Source organism: Bos mutus, chromosome 16, assembly GCF_027580195.1.
Source record: "Bos mutus isolate GX-2022 chromosome 16, NWIPB_WYAK_1.1, whole genome shotgun sequence".
In the NCBI taxonomy this organism is placed as follows: Eukaryota; Metazoa; Chordata; class Mammalia; order Artiodactyla; family Bovidae; genus Bos; species Bos mutus.
Window position 1 is genome coordinate 6,324,392 of NC_091632.1, and position 16,090 is coordinate 6,340,481.

General features: G+C 60.2%; 1 protein-coding gene across 1 annotated transcript in view; it reads right to left on the reverse strand.

Moving 5' to 3' along the window:
- PKP1 (plakophilin 1) overlaps positions 1 to 9,963 on the reverse strand; it is a 40,268-nt gene extending 30,305 nt beyond the window's left edge. Inside the window, 2 exon segments of the mRNA XM_070384654.1 lie at positions 210 to 316; positions 9,422 to 9,963. Coding sequence (XP_070240755.1) covers positions 210 to 316; positions 9,422 to 9,623 — 309 coding nt within the window. The 5' untranslated portion in view covers positions 9,624 to 9,963.
- Positions 9,964 to 16,090: the final 6,127 nt, after the last annotated feature.

The window sequence follows — 16,090 nt, forward strand, 5'->3', positions numbered from 1 at the left end:
ATTTGATACATTTAGAAATACCCACTCTGCCCCGAAGGAGGCTGCAATAGCGCGACGTGAAATAATGGCCAAGCAAACAGACCGGTGAGGAATGGGGGGTTTCCCCTGGGGGAGCCTGCTGCCCCCCACCTCCTTCTCAGCAGCCAGGACGCTTTCTCCTGCTCAAACCAGGGACCGTGCCTGCAAGTGCCCAGGAAGCAGCTCCTTACCGGGTAGCCCCACGAGCCGCTCCCCGCCTGGAACTTGGAGTAGAAGCTGCTCCGGCTGCTGGTCCCGTAGTTGTTGTAGTTGTCGGCCAGGCTGTCGTACATGGAGCCTTGGGGACAAGGACAGGGGTTAGGACGGTGCCGGCCCCGTGCTGCCCCCAGCCCTTGTCCCCCAGGCATCGGCGCCCGCAGAGGAGACCAGCAGGACAGGGAGCAGCCCTGTGCCCGCCTCTCCTCCTCTGCCCGCCTCCTGCACAGTCGCATGGCTGCAGGCTCAGCTCTGAGGGCCCCGGGCAGCCCTCTTCCGGGGTCTACCTGCGGTGGGCTGGCACCAACAGGTCAGGAGCTGGCCTGGGGGGCCTCGGGCCCCTGCCGCCCCGGTCCAGGGAAGCAGGACCCCTTGCTCCACGAGGAAGGCCTTCCCGCTCAGGGGAAACAGCCAGGAGGTGGACATGCTGGGCCCAGAGGCTCTGCTCAGGGCCACGGGGCAGTGCCCAAAGATGCGGCCCGCACCCGGCAGACTCTGGTTCCCGACCCAGATGGGGCAAGGGGCCTCCTTCCTCTCCCAGGTGCCCCCGCCACTGAAGGGGGAGCAGCCACCGACCTCAAAGGACCAGGAAGGAGTAATTACTGTTTTCCCAGAGCGTGTGGGCCCGCAGATGACAGGGTCCGCAGGAGGACACAGTGTCATCACGGTTATTAGGGGCAAAGTGGCTTCGGCTCGCAGAGGGCGGCCTGGGCACGCAGCCCCTTCACCGGAAGTGGGGGGCTTTAGGACCTCTGGCTCTGCACAGCAGGGGGTGGGCCCTCAGGATGCCCGGCTCTGCACGGCAGGGGGGCGTGGGGGGGTCCTCAGGATGCCTGGCTCTGCAGGGCGGGGCGGGGGCGGCTCAGGATGCCTGGCTCTGCCCGCTGCCTGGAGGCCGGCTGGGACCAGCCTGGGGCTCTGCTCACGCTGTGTCTTGTGCTAAGCCTCGGCTGCAGACGCAGAATCGTAACCGTCAGTGAACCCAAGCTCAAAACCTGGGAGCGAGCTCCGCCCGTGGGGCTGTCCTGGGTCTGGACCCTGGGCCGCATCCCGTCTGGCGCCCCATTTCCTGGACCGGGAGCTGTGGCCTGGGCGTCGGGAGCGAGGCTGGCCCCCAACCTCATTAAGTGACGGCCCTGGGGAAGGTGGGTCCCGGCCAAGGGCCTGAGTTCAGCTCCAGGGGCAGTGTCTGGCTCAGTCCGCTCCCCCCCGGGGCTGTGCCCCACAGGCCCCCACACCTCTGGGGGTGGGCACTGAGCCCCCGAGCGGGGAAAGAACGCAGAGCAGGGGCAGCTTTGCAACATGGCTGGCATCCCCGCCTCGGGCCACCTCCTCTGTCTAGAGCCAGGTGACCCTGACAGCTCGTAGGAGGGACCCTGCCCCTGACTCCCCAGGCCCCCACCACGGAGGGCTGCTGGGGCCACTGGCTGTGGCAGAGACCCCTGCCCTGCAGCCTAGAGGTGTTGAAACTGGTCCTGGCTCTGGACCTCGGTGGGGGCTCCCCCGGTGGCTCAGTGGTAAAGAATCCACCTGCCAGCGCAGGAGGCACAGGACACGCAGGTTCAGTTCCTGAGCGGGGAAGATCCTCTGGAGAAGGAAATGACAAACCACTTCAGTATTCTCGCCTGGAGAATCCCATGGACAGAGGAGCCTGGTGGGCTACAGTCCATGGGGTCACAAAGAGTTGGGCACAACTAAAGAGACTTGGCACGCACTTGCACTGGGCCTAGCCTTCCTCTTCTCGAGAAAGAAGGGGTGGGTTCTCTGTACCTCCAGGTCCCAAGACTGTGTGATCATAACAACTCTCACTGTGGCATTCAGGGAAGCCAGCCTTCTTGTCTCTAGAGACAGGCTTCAGCAAGGAAGCCTTGGGCACCCAAGGCTTGGGCATCATCGTCTCCTTGGCTGCCAGCCTCAGGGTCCCTCCAGAGGTGTGCCCGTTCCAGGGTGCCCTGGGCCCAGGCCTGACTCCCAAAGGGGCTCCCCTGAGGCTCTGACTCACTCCAAGCTCCCTGATGACCAGGCAGCTGCACTTCTTCCCTTCTCAGGAAGCCGCCCCTCTGAAAGGTGACCTTCATCAGGAGGAGCCTGGAGGCAATCTTGCAGACATGGACACCCAGGGGAGCCAGCCGACAGCCGGCGTGCTGTCCACCTCCCCTCTGTCCAGCCCACTCCTGCACCCCTTCTGGGTGGGTCGGGGGGAACAGACCAGGGTCCCACAGGGCAAGAACTCCTCACCCAGGGGTGGGTGTGGGCCAGCCAGCCGCTTTGGATGGAAATCTGGGCTGGAGACAGACACGGGGTCCTGGGACAGGCGTCCCCAGGAGGCTCCATGGAGGGCAGGCTCCCACGGGGCCCCTCCCTGCTTGAGAGGGAGGCGGTCAGCAGTGACGTCACCAGCTGAAGCATCTCCTCCCCTGCCTGCACCTGCCCGCCTCCCTCTTACTTCCCTCCACATGACAGAGGGGGAGTTCTCTGCCGTGGATCTGGAGTACCCTATCAGCCAAGGCCAGTTCCTGTGACCTAGGGGGACTGTGGTGGTGACAGGTGTGGGTGGCAGCTCTCACTTCTGGTTGGACCAAGGTCTCCAGGCCCTTCCAGGCAGCTCCTGAAGGCACCTTCCCAAGATCATCTGCGACTGGGGGTCAGACTTCCTGACTCCCACTGTGAGCTGCCTGGCTTGGCCTCCTTGTGAGAACAAGGCTGCCATCACACCAGCCAGCACTGCTTCTCAGGCAGAAGGCAGCTGCTTGTGGGCTGTGGTTTTGAGGGAGGGGAGTCCAGAGACCTCACACACTTGCAGTCACAGCTTGCAGTGTGCCAGATACTCAAAGGGGTGCAGATGGGAGGTGAGCCGTTTGTGAGCCCTGCTCCCACAGCAGAAGCAAGGGCTCCCTCTCCTGACTCGGGGCGGGGGTCTGGTTGGTAAGCACCACCCTCTGAGTCAAGTGCAGCAGGAAGAACATGGGGCTTCTCCCTGAGGGTGATGGAACAGCTCTGCTGGCTTCTCCACTGGCCCCTTGACCTTTCTGGACACCACTCCTAGGAAGCCTTTCACAATGACCCCCACCTGGTCCCTGCTCCCCAGGCTGCTGTTGTCTCAGTGCTGGGCACGGTGAGGTATGGGGCCCCCGCCCAGCCCGCACCTGCAGCAGGACACTGGGGTCCTTCACTCCACTCGGCCAGGTCCCCCCTCACCCAGAGAGGACCCTGATTGGTCCGTGAACTGGGGAGAGACTGGAGCCAGAGTGCCCACAGCTGTAGCCCTGGAGGGGGGTGGGAAGAAGGGTCCCAGCACCGCTCAGTCCACATTCACCCCACCTCCCGGGGAGCACGGCACCCACAGTCCTCTCAGGAAGGGCCATGAGCCTCTCTGTCCAACATGTGTCTGCCACGAGGTGTCTGCCCACCCCCAGAAGTCTGGGGTCAGAGGGCAAAGGTCTGCCTTCCCCGTGGGGTCAGCATCATCAGCCGTTTTGCCCGCACAGAAGCCTCATTTGGGTCAGCAATCGGGGGAGACCCATGCCGCAGACGAAAGCACCTGGGGTCCTCCCCTAGGGCCGCACAGGGGCGACTCGCCCCGGGTCACCGGGGAGCCCTCGTCAGGACGCCCAAGACTCTTCCCCCGCCGGGCGGGCGGACCCACCCGGGATGACTCATCCTTGCACCTCCAGGCTTTCCGTGGCCACACCCGCCACACCTGAAACATTCCTGCTCTCCTCTCGGTGGGCCCCGCCCGCTCCCCCAACCCGACCATGGCCAGCTCCTCGTGGGGAGACCCCCCGGGCGCTTGGGCCTCCCGTGGAGCCGGTCAGCATGTGGCCACCTGCTGGACGCACTCCTGCCGTGTGTTCTTCGTGTGTGTGTGTGCGTGTGTGTGCATGTGTGCGTGTCAGGGGAGGTCCCCACCCACGCCAACCCCAGGACCGGACTCCACCTGGAGGAGGTCCTTGGGACATTAGCCAGCCTGCCGGCCAGGCTGCTCCAGGACAGAGTCCACCCCCCTCCCCAGCCCCCACGCCCCACCCCCACGAGCCGCTGGGCCTCAGAGAGGGGCGCCTCCAACGGCCCCACAAGGCCCTGTCTTCCGGGTGCTCTTGTGCTTACGTCGATTCCTCAGCACAAAAGCTTGAGAAAGGACGCCCGCTACCTTTTGGCCCTGAAATGCTTTTGCTTCACCCCCTAAATCCCTCCCATCAGGGGTGCCCAGCAGAGAGGGGCCCACAGTAAGAGGGACTTCAGTGAGACAGTAAGGACTGTGGGGAGATGGCACAGGAGACGCCTGGGCGCCTGGACCGTCTGGCAGCCCGGCGCCTGCCCTCCCACCACCAGGCATGGCGGGAGATGTTCCGCCCTCGCCCAGGCCAGAGGGGAGCTCCGGACGTGCCACCCGGCCCTGGATGAGGGCGTTCTACGCAGCCCCACAGCCACCCTGGCACAGTCCTGCCCATTCCCGCGCACGTGTAGGAACAGACACCAGAGCAGCCTGGGCCGCCACAGCCCCGTCTCCCCCGTCCCTCACCAGCACACGTGACTCCGAGGGCTGGCCGGGGCGTGCTCAAACCAGCTCTGAACCTGCTTCTCCTTCTGATGATCTGTGCGCGGCCACCGCTGAGCCTGAGGGTTGAGCCAAGGGCAGGGCTGGCACAGGGGGCGGGGCTGGGCAGGGCTCACCCCGCGGGGAGTTCCAGAGTAAATGACTGTCCCCAGCTACCGCCATGCTGGATGACATTTATATGTGTGCGTGTGTGTGTGTGTGTGTGCGCGCGCGCATGCGATGGGGTGATCCCCACACTGGGTCTCTGTCTGAGGCAGGGTGGGGACAAGAACAAGGATTCCTGAACTCTGTTCCAAGTCCACCTGCCCACGCTGTCCCCACAGTAACTAAACCAGAGCCTCCAGGGTGGGACCCGGGCACACGCATTCTTTAAAACTCCCAGACAGTGCCAACACATGGCCACGATTGAGAGCAGCGTGCACTGGGAGATATTTTTTAGTGATCCGATGCTTCCTGGAGGGAGACAGGGAGGGCTGTGTCTTGTGAGGAGCGGCCTTTTGCCGCGGCAGGTGGTTTGGGGAAACGGTCTGCAGAGGCAGTGAGACAAACAATCTGCTTCCAGTGAAACATCGGGGGGCGATCGCACCCCACCTCTTACGGCTGCACTAGACCCAGAGAGAGGCAGGGCTGGCCTGAGGTCACACAGCAGCTGGCAACAGCTCCAGAGAGCGCTCAAGCCTCCGGGGGCCAGCCGGACTCCTGCTGCTGCACGAGCTGGAAGGCAGGGTGAGTGTGTGTGCGAGGACACCTGTGTGCACATGTGCGTGCCTCAGAGGTGCAGCCAATAAAGAGCCTTGCACTAGGCTACCTCCCACTCCCGGGAAGCATTCTTTCATTTTGTTTTGTTCAAACATCACACACCTTCTAGGAGTCATGCCCTGTAGAGAGGTAGCTCCCAGAGTTTTAAACCTCGAACAACTGGGGTATTGGTATAGATAGTGTGGTGTGTGGGGAGAGAAGTTTGTTTTGTTTGTTTTTTTAATCTCTGTCAATGAGCTTAGCAAAGGAGCAGGAAGCTGGGAAACGGCGTGTGCCGTGGAACAGCCGGGCTACTCGGCATTTTTGCATGTGTTGTAACAGGCCGGTGGAAATGCTGGCTAAATCCTCAGCTCCGAGCCAAGAGGCCTTGTGAAGAAAGGAGGACTGGCTCCCGCGAGGTGTAATCAGGACACTCTGCTCTGGGACAGGCCGCCACAGACACCCCGCCCTCCTCGCCCCTCGGCGCTGGTCCCGAGGGAGAAGCCCAGTAGAGCCGTCTGAGCCTGGCCCGTGCCCGGGACGGGGCACCTTCCGAGAGAGCGGAGAGTGGACCCCTGCCCTGGGCGCAGCCTTGTGCTGAGACATGGCCCACGCAAGTCCAAGAGCCAGCCAGCGCGGCCCTAGACGGGGCCGTGCCAACCCTCCCCCTGGGTGCAAGCCTCCGCCAGGAGGGCCTCGGGGAGAGGACACCTGCCCTGCGCACCCCCCACCTCTGCCCGTGCTGCTGAGGAGGGTGCAGATGGGACCCCCAGCCCGTGGTGACGCCTCTCGGGGCAGTGGGCAGAGTGGGCGGGTCAGGACTCCCTGGAGTGAGGAGTGGTGTGCAGAAGGGAGTGGGCTCCAGCATGTGTGTGTGTGCGTGCAAGGGTGTGCCCATTCATGTGCGTGTGTCTGCGTGTGTGCATGCGTTTGTGCACGTGTGTGCACATTCGTGTGTGTGTGCGCGTGCGTGTGTGTGTGCGCATGGTGGTGGTGGTAGGTTTGGATTTGAGTCTGAGTAGGCTTGGTCAGCTTTCAGCAGAGGCTCTGAGCGGAGTGTAAAGGGCGTGAGCGCCACAGGGCCTTGGGCGGGACGACAGTGCACCAGCCCCTTCCCACACAATCCACCCCGCATGGACTCCCCCTCAAGGGGGTCACATTTTCCAGCCCCCATCTCCCACTGGGCGGCCACCTCCCAGGTTCCTTCTGCTTCCCACCTGGGCTTACACCCTTTGCCCACGGGCACCCTTAGGAAGCAAGGGCAGCCACGCCCCAGAGCCCCTTCAGGAAAAGAAGGGGGGGAGGGCAGGTCCTGAGTAGACTCCTCCTGAAGGGTGTCCAGGCCCCAGAGACCCCCTCCCTCCCTGGGCACTGCCTGGCTGGGCAGGGCATCTGTCTGGGCCCAGGTTTTGGGGGGGGGCACGGCGTCTGCGCCAGGCCCCTTCCACGGGCCCCTTTCCCCATCCTCCAAGGCTCCAGGCCCCTCATGTCATGGACCAGGTGGAGAGCAGCCCCGTGGGGCCGGAGCCAGGGCAGGGGCCCGGGAAAATCAAAGACCCCACAGAAGCCTGCTCTCCTGTCGTGGGAAACGGAAGGAGAACCGAGTCTGTCCTGGGGCGGAGGGGGACGGCCTGGCATGTGGTCCCCCCAGGGACCCCGTCACCCGTCCTGGGAACCAGAGCACATGCGTCAAACGAAACCAACGGGACAATGAGACCAGAGCCGGCAGAGGTGGTCGCGGAGCACACAGGGGGCGCCTGGGCGGTGCTTGCCAGAAGGAGGGGATCCCTCGGAAGACAAAGCCAGACAAACCAGAAACACCAGCTCCAGGTGGCCTGATGGCCTCGCCCAGTTACAGCGCCCGCTGGGGAAACTGGTCCAAGCCAAGGGTAAAAGGGACACGCCTACAGGGTCAGCCCTCGGAGAGGGATGCGTGGGCTATCGGCAGAGTCCACGCACACCTGCTGACGCCCCCAGAGGACCTCGGGGTGGAGGCATGGGAAGGGGAGGGGTGGACGTCGCCACAGAGAGGGAGGCTGGGGCGCCCAGCCGGCACCCCGTTGGGGCTGGGAGGGGGCATCGGGCACCTCGCCTGGCTGTCTTCTACAGAGCTGCGGCCCCCAGCGCAGGCCAGGGAGGAGCGGGCGAGGAGGGACCGGCGAGCCCCGTCCCAGGGAGAGAGGAAGCCGGCTTGAGCAGCGACTGCGCTGCGCCCAGAAAGGGGACACTTGTTTTCCAGTCCTACTTCCAAAAAAGGCTGGAAGCAGCCGCCGAGGCCCCAAGCAAACAGGAAGGTGGCAAGCACTCCGGAAAGCTGCGACTTTGAGTGGGAGCCTGGCGGGAGAGGAGCCAGGGCAGGGGCACAGAGCCACAGCCGTGCGGGCTTGGGCGCAGAGCAGTCCTCTGCCAGCCATCTTCTCGCCCTCAGCTGTACCTGGGGCCACTCAGGAGAGAGAAGGAGGCATGGAGGTAGAAATCGTGAGCTGCCGTGTGTGTGTGTGTGTGTGTGTGTGTGTGTGTGTGTGAGAGAGAGAGAGCTGGTATGTGTGTGTGTGTGCATACCTGTGTGCATGTGGACCACGGGCGGGGGTCCGTCCCCTTTGTCTCCTCCTCTTTACTACTCTCGTCTACCCCACTCTCTCATGAGCTCCTGACTTGAAAAATATACCTCTTTTTTTTTTTTTCAATAAATAAACCTTGGTTGACCTGTATTGGTTTACAGTCTGCAGCTTCCTCATTAGCCTTAAACTACTGGGCTTCCCTGATGGCTCAGACAGTAAAGAATCTGCTTGCAATACAGAAGGCCCGTGTTCAGTCCCTGGGTTGGGAAGATCCCCTGGAGAAAGAAATGGCAACCGACTCCAGTATTATTGCCTGGAGAATTCCATGGACAGTGGAGCCTGGCGGGCTACCGTCCATGGGATCCCAAAGAGCTGTACACGACTGACCGGACTTTCACAAACTTAACTAAATAATTAAGTAGAAGGTACCCGCTGACTTACATGTAATTCTCACTGGGAAATGCTTTGTATGAGTCTTTGGTCTAGAACTTCCACTGAGGCGACTGTCAGGTAACAGACCTTCCTCCTTGAGTTTCAGGGGTCCTGCCCCTTTCTCCTGCCCTTCCCTGACAGCTGGGGGACCTCAGCGCGGCAGGGAGGGGCTGGCCAGGCCCATGCCTAGATCAAGGAGTGCCCAGCACCAGGGCCCAGCCAGGGGTAGGGGCAGTTCTGGCCTCCAAGCAAATTGCCTCTGGCCTCTAAGAGGCACACTTCTACACCGGCTGAGTGGGCAGGCGAGTTCTGAGGGAGAGGGGGCTGCTCTCAGCCTCGAGGGCGTCCTGGACCCCTCCCCGGGCTCAACCCCACGGTCCGCGCTGCCCTGGGGCCACCTGGGAACCACACTGCCTCCTCCGGGTGTGAGGCTCCCGCGCCGGCGCCATCAGAGGGCGCCTGCCTCCTGTGCCCGGTTCCCGGAGTGCGAGCCCCTCCCGAGTTCTCGGCGGGCTCCGTGACTCCCAGTCCATCCCAGCCAGGCACTGGGCGGCCCCTCCGCCCCGGACCGGGACCCCACAGCTAAGTCCGTGAACGTTGGGGTGGGAAGGGTGAGGGGCGCTCGACCACGGGCAGCTGGGCAGGATCGGGCTGGGGAGAGACCCCTGGAGCCGGCTGGGGAAGAGAACCCCGGGACCCGAGGTCGGCCCTGACTGTCCGCCACTGAGCGGTCAGGGCCGCGGCTCCACGGTGGACCAGGAGGCAGGGCGCACCCGCTGGGGCCCTCCGCGCGGACCCTGCCCCGCGCCGCCAGATGGGGACGCGCGCGCCCCTCGCCCTGCCACCTGGGAGGCGCGTCGGGGAAGGGCGAACGGCCACGCGGGCATCCGGCCCTCACCTCGGTTGGAGTGACTCAGGGTGGACGACTGGGAAGACTTGGACTTCTGCCGCTTGACGGTCATCATCACCTGTTCCTGCACGCGCTGCCGGCCCGACGTGCCGGTCTTCATCTTCTGGTCGGACGGCAGAGCCAGCGTCGAGTTGTCCTGGTCCTGGAAGCATTCGTAGGCCAAGGCGGTCTTGAGCGGCGAGTGGTTCATGGCGGCGCGGGCGCGGGGCGCGGGGCGCGGGCCTGGAGAGCGAGCCGAGCGGCGCGAGGTGCGGGCGGCGGCGGAAGCGGGCTCTTCTCGCGCTCAGCGGCTCCCTGTGCCCATAGAGCGACGGTCCGCGCGCGCGACGGCTCTGGGCTGCTCCCGGCGCCTCCACCCGCCGTCCCGGCCCGGCACTGGCGGGCCCGCCCTCCGCCAGACTGGATATACCGCCCCGCCCCGCGCCGCCCCCTCCCCGCCGCGGCCGCTCCGCAGGAGCCCCGGGCGCAGCGCCGGGCCGGGCGCTCTCGGGGGCAGGGCTTCCAGTCCCGAACGTGGACCGTGGCGGCTTCCTCCTTTCTCTCCCTTTGTCCCCGTCCCTCTCGCCGCGACCTGCCGAGGCGAGGCCGCCTCCCGGGAGCCGCCCTCTGGCCCCGTCCTGCGCGCTCAGGAGTAAAGCTTGCGCTCAGCTCAGGCCGCGGGAGACTTCTCTCCAGGAAAAGAGTCCTTCTCCACGGAGCGCCCCGCACAGCCCGATGCCCGTCTCCCTCCGTCCAGGGGTCAGGGCAGAGACCAACCCTGTGGATGGGGGCTCCCAGGCTGACGCAGGAGCACCGCCCTGTCCAAAGGCTCGGGGCTAAGACACCTTCCGATCTGAAGGGAAGGGGTGTGGGCCCGAAGCCCACCCAGGGCGAGACGTGAGATGCAAAACCATAGGGGAGCACCCCCACCCCCGTCCCGGGCATGGGCTCCCCAGGGCAACACCTGGTGAGCAGTGGGTGTCTCTGAAACTCCGGACTCAAATCCTAAAATGGGCTCCTGGCCGTCTTAGGGGCTCAATAAAAGTCGGTTTTAGCGGATGAATGGAGACTGGCTAACTTAAGGCAAATTAAGGTAACATGAAGTAACTCGAATCCTGCCCAGATCCTTACAGACAAACTGGAAGGATGCCTGGCCTTTTCAAAGTACCCAGTGGTGGATTTATTACCCTGGGAAGTTGCGCGTGCTCACCCACACTCCCTGGGGACACGTCTAATGAGGCTTTGTTCCTGTAGCCTTGTCTTCAGGCCCAGAGGTCGCTGGCACCAGGGGACCTGGTGTGTAACAGGAACTGAATATTTTAAACTTATGTTGATGGAAATCTTTCTAAAGGCAGCGCGCCCTGCCTTTCCCTGTTAAGCAAAAGACCCTGAGCACAGTCGTGCCCTTCCTGACACGCCGGACACCCAGTGCTGAGCTGTAGTGCGGCCCAGGGGCTCCTCCAGCAGTCACCTCTGTTCTCCTTTGTAGCTGGCACTCACAGCTCATGTCCTTCCCTTTCAGTTTGCCCTTCTGCCCTGTAGAGGGGACTCTCAGAAGCTGCGCTTGTCAGGGATGCTGTGAGGAGGAATGGATAAGCCTGAGGACGGTCTTAGGGCCCACGTGATGGTCACTCTCTGGCTGCTTGAGACGTGGGTGTTACAAGCAGCAGCCCAGCTGTTCTCCATAATGCATTCCTGGGAGCCACGTGCAGAGCAGAATATCGTAAAGCACATCATGGTTTCAATAGAAACAGTTTGATAATTGAGGGTTAGGTCCCTAAGAACTTAGCATCAAGTAAGCCAGAGATGTGACCAACGACAGGTCATAGATAGCCAAGTGCACCCCCTGCAGACTTCGACCATCGCTTCCAGCTGTAAGACCCCACTTCTAGCCTCTGTCGGGGCTGGCCATCATTGGGCCCACCTTCTGCAGTTCCCTGACCCAGAGAGCAGGTAGACTGCCCCTGGTCTCCAGTTAATACATGGCAAGGCCTCCGTTCCCATCAAGCCTGGCTCTCCCCTCCACACGACCAGCCTCCTTGTAAAAGCCCTATAAAATTGGCCTTAAAGTTCAGGACACACCGATGCCAGAAGCGCCCCATCGTCCTGTAAAGTACACATGACCACACATAACAACCCGAGTCCATTGTATCACACACCTGGACCGCCTACAACCCAATGTGCTGGCCGTAATAAATGCCAATTACATCTTTGAATGATGAGAGTTTTGCTACCGGGAGGATGCAGAAGGGCCCTGAAGGGGGTGACGGAAGTACCCGTATCGCTACAGAGGGCCATACTTATCCCTGGAGGTCAAAACCGATTATCTTTAGAATCGAGGGCCATACTTAGCCCCTGGAGGTCAAAACCGATTATCTTTAGAATCGAGGGCCATACTTAGCCCTGGAGGTCAAAACCGATTATCTTTAGAATCGCTTCCAGATGTGAAGTTTTTCTAGATGCTTCTCTATGATTTTGCTTTTATTATTGTGATATACTGAAAGCCACGGTGAGTATTCACTGTGCTCCCACCAATCAGCAAGGTCTGGGCCCTTCATGGACAGCCTGGTTTGAATCCTTATGATCTTCCTATGAGCTGAGTACCAGCGCCATCATCTTTCTTTTTCAGATGAGCAAAGAGGCTTGGCAAGGTCACCAGGCTGGTAAGCCGCCTGAGCACAGGCAGCCTGGACCCAGCCCTGGGGCACCTGGGGACGGTGCTGGACGGCCTCTTTGAGATGTCCCCGTGACAAGCAGCCGCTGAAAGCCTTCCGTGGACCAGCCTTTTAACAGCATCTGTTCCATCACATGGCATGAAAGCCAGGCCTCCGGGGACCCAGCTCCAGCTGCCTCCCTAGTTTGCCGCATGACGCTGGACTGGACCCCTCTTCTGTCCTCCCCCACCAAATCTGTGAAGTGAGGAGGTAGACTTGGCAGCTCCCAAGCCCACTGTCACCCTAACACCCGGATCAGTTACGTCGTCTCTCCTACCTCCAACACCAAGGAGAAAGGGAGTGTGGCTGTGGATGTGGATGGAGGGTGGGCTGGTGCCAGGGGCCCGTCCATGCTGCAGACACGATTTTATCTCCCCAGAACCCCCCAGAACCTGCAGGAGATATGGCTTTGCCGATGAGGAAACACACTGAGAAGCATGAAGTCAGTGGTGCAGTGGAGACCTGAACCCAGTCAGACCTCCACCTGGGAGAAAGAAAGGGAGGGGACTAGGGCTTCCCTGGTGGCCCAGGGAGCAAGACTCTGAGCTCCCAAGGAGGGGGCCCCGGGTTTGATCCCTGACCAGGGAACTAGATCCCACAAGCTTCAACGGAGAGTCTGCATGCCACAGCTGGAGATCCTGTGAGCCACAACTAAGAGTCCACGCAGCCAAGTAAAGAAACAAAAGTTTTAAAAAGAAGAAGAAAGGAAGCGGGCTCATGCAGCAAGTCTGGGACCACGGTGAGGTGTATTCTGGCTGGAAGACTCTTGCCATCCATCACCTCCCTTCTCCACCTGCCCCAGCCCTGCCCCATGGGGCCCTGCGTCAGAAACGGGCTGAGAGGGTCACAGTCCCCAATGAGAGAGCAGAGGTCATGAGGGCCCCTGAGATGAGCATGCTCTGGACAGCATGCCTGTAGATGGTGAAGATACCTTAGTGAGTGTGGGTGACGAGTCCTGAGGGTGTGGGGCGGTCTAAGGAGAAAGCATCTTGGAAGAACTTAACCCTGACTTGATTCGGAAACGAGAGTCGATTTCATCCTCAAAGATGTCGCCATGACAAGTACGAACGAGGGTCTCACCCTCTGCCCCTGCCCTGCAGGCCGCTGTGACCCCGAGTCCACCATTCTCAATGCTCAAGGTTCACAGCTTTGTGACCGAGAAGTGGACGACGGGCTCCTTCATTTGACGGTGTCCGTGAGGACCGCCCGCTTGGCGGGCCCTGTCCTAGGACACGATGCTCAAAGAGACCAAGTTCCCCTGCATCCAGCTCACCCCCTGGAGGCGCGGGAGGCAGCGGCAGCCGATCCAGGCAGGAGCCCTGGCCCGGGTGGAGGCTGAGAGCAGGCCCCTGGGGCTCCTGTTTTCAGTCCCCCAGGTGAGGGGGCCACCTCCACCCAAACCCCAGATGGAGCCAGAACTGGCGGCTTCCCAGGTGGACCCCTGAGCTGGGAGGCATGGCCCGCCACGTGCAGCTCAGTCCTCAGCGCCTGCCTTGTCCGCCCGCACCTGCCCTCCGCTGCAGGCAGCTGTGGGCTTCCCGTTTCACCTGCCCAGATGTTCCAGCTGAGTCCCTGGTCAGCTCGTGGGCTCCCCAGTGGCTCCCCAACTCGGGAGCCACAGAACCTTCCCTGGGGGATCCCGCTGCCCTCCCCAGCCTCTCAGCAGCCTCCCTTCTCGCTCTCTTGCCTCCCAGCCCTGCCCACTCTCCTGGTGCCCAGTGCCCATTCCATGTTTTTGCACGGCCGTTGCTCCGTGTGCCCCTCACTCAGGCTGTCCTGTGAGCCATCCCAGGGCTAAAAGGCTACAGGCGGTCTGGGAGGGTCAGAGGCCAGTGCTCAGGCGGTCCGTCTCAGCCGTGTGAACCATGGGTGTAAAGGCCGCAAACCTGGCATGTCCTCAGGACCCACAGACCAGGGTGGCCTCGGGGTGTGTGGGGGAGGTGCGCACGGGTGGGCGCAGGCAGGCGGGGTCCCGCAGGGCTCCGTGTGGTGACGGGAGTGCCCTGTGTCCGTGCTGACTGTGCCAGCTACAGCACAACGAGAGGCGGGTAACACAAGAACCTGGCCTAACGGACATGCACACTCCTGTACCTGTGGGTCTCCCTTTGAATGCAGATTCCAAAGAGTAGCAAGGAGAGATAAGAAAGCCTTCCTCAGTGATCAGTGCAAAGAAACAGAGGAAAACAACAGATGGGAAAGACTAGAGATCTCTTCAAGAAAATTAGAGATACCAAGGGAACATTCATGCAAAGATGGGCTCGATAAAGGACAGAAATGGTATGGACCTAACAGAAGCAGAAGATATTAAGAAGAGGTGGTGAGAATACACAGAAGAACTGTACAAAAAAGATCTTCATGACCCAGATAATCATGATGGTGTGATCACTGACCTAGAGCCAGACATCCTGGAATGTGAAGTCAAGTGGGCCTCAGAAAGCATCACTACGAACAAAGCTAGTGGAGGTGATGGAATTCCAGTTGAGCTATTTCAAATCCTGAAAGATGATGCTGTGAAAGTGCTGCACTCAATATGCCAGCAAATTTGGAAAACTCAGCAGTGGCCACAGGACTGGAAAAGGTCAGTTTTCATTCCAATCCCAAAGAAAGGCAATGCCAAAGAATGCTCAAACTACCGCACGACTGTATTCATCTCACACGCTAGCAAAGTAATGCTCAAAATTCTCCAAGCCAGGCTTCAGCAATACATGAACCGTGAACTTCCTGATGTTCAAGCTGGTTTTAGAAAAGGCAGAGGAACCAGAGATCAAATTGCCAACATCCATTGGATCATCCACTGGAAAAGGCAAGAAAGTTCCAGAAAAACATCTACTTCTGCTTTATTGACTATGCCAAAGCCTTTGACTGTGTGGATCACAACAAACTGTGGAAAATTCAAGAGATGGGAATGCCAGACACCTGACCTGCCTCCTGAGAAATCTGTAGGTAGGTCAAGAGCAGCAGTTAGAACCTGACATGGAGCAACAGACTGGTTTAAAATTGGGAAATCAAGGCTATACATTGTCACCCTGTTTATTTAACTTCTATGCAGAGTACATCATGCACAAGCTGGAATCCAGATTTCTGGGAGAAATATCAATAACAGATATGCAGATGACACCACCCTTATGGCAGAAAGTGAAGAAGAACTAAAGAGCCTCTTGGTGAAAGTGAAAGAAGAGACGAAAAAGCAGGCTTCAGATCAGATGAGATCAGTCGCTCAGTCGTGTCCGACTCTTTGCAACCCCATGAATCGCAGCACACCAGGCTTCCCTGTCCATCACCAACTCCCGGAGTTCACCCAGACTCACATCCATCGAGTCAGTGATGCCATTCAGCCATCTCATCCTCTGTCGTCCCCTTCTCCTCCTGCCCCCAATCCCTCCCAGCATCAGAGTCTTTTCCAGTGAGTCAACTCTTCGCATGAGGTGGCCAAAGTACTGGAGTTTCAGCTTTAGCATCATTCCTTCCAAAGAAATCCCAGGGCTGATCTCCTTCAGAATGGACTGGTTGGATCTCCTTGCAGTCCAAGGGACTCTCAAGAGTTTTCTCCAACACCACAGTTCAAAAGCAACAATTCTTCAGCGCTCAGCCTTCTTCACAGTCCAACTGTTACATCCATACATGACCACAGGAAAAACCATAGCCTTGACTAGACGAACCTTTGTTGGCAAAGTAATCTCTCTGCTTTTAAATATGCTATCTAGATTGGTCATAACTTTCCTTCCAAGGAGTAAGCGTCTCTTAATTTCATGGCTGCAATCACCATCTGCAGTGATTTCAGAGCCCCCCAAAATAAAGTCTGACACTGTTTCCACTGTTTCCCCATCTATTTCCCATGAAGTGATGGGACCGGATGCCATGATCTTCGTTTTCTGAATGTTGACCTTTAAGCCAACTTTTTCACTCTCCACTTTCACCTTCATCAAGAGGCTTTTTAGTTCCTCTTCACTTTCTGCCATAAGGG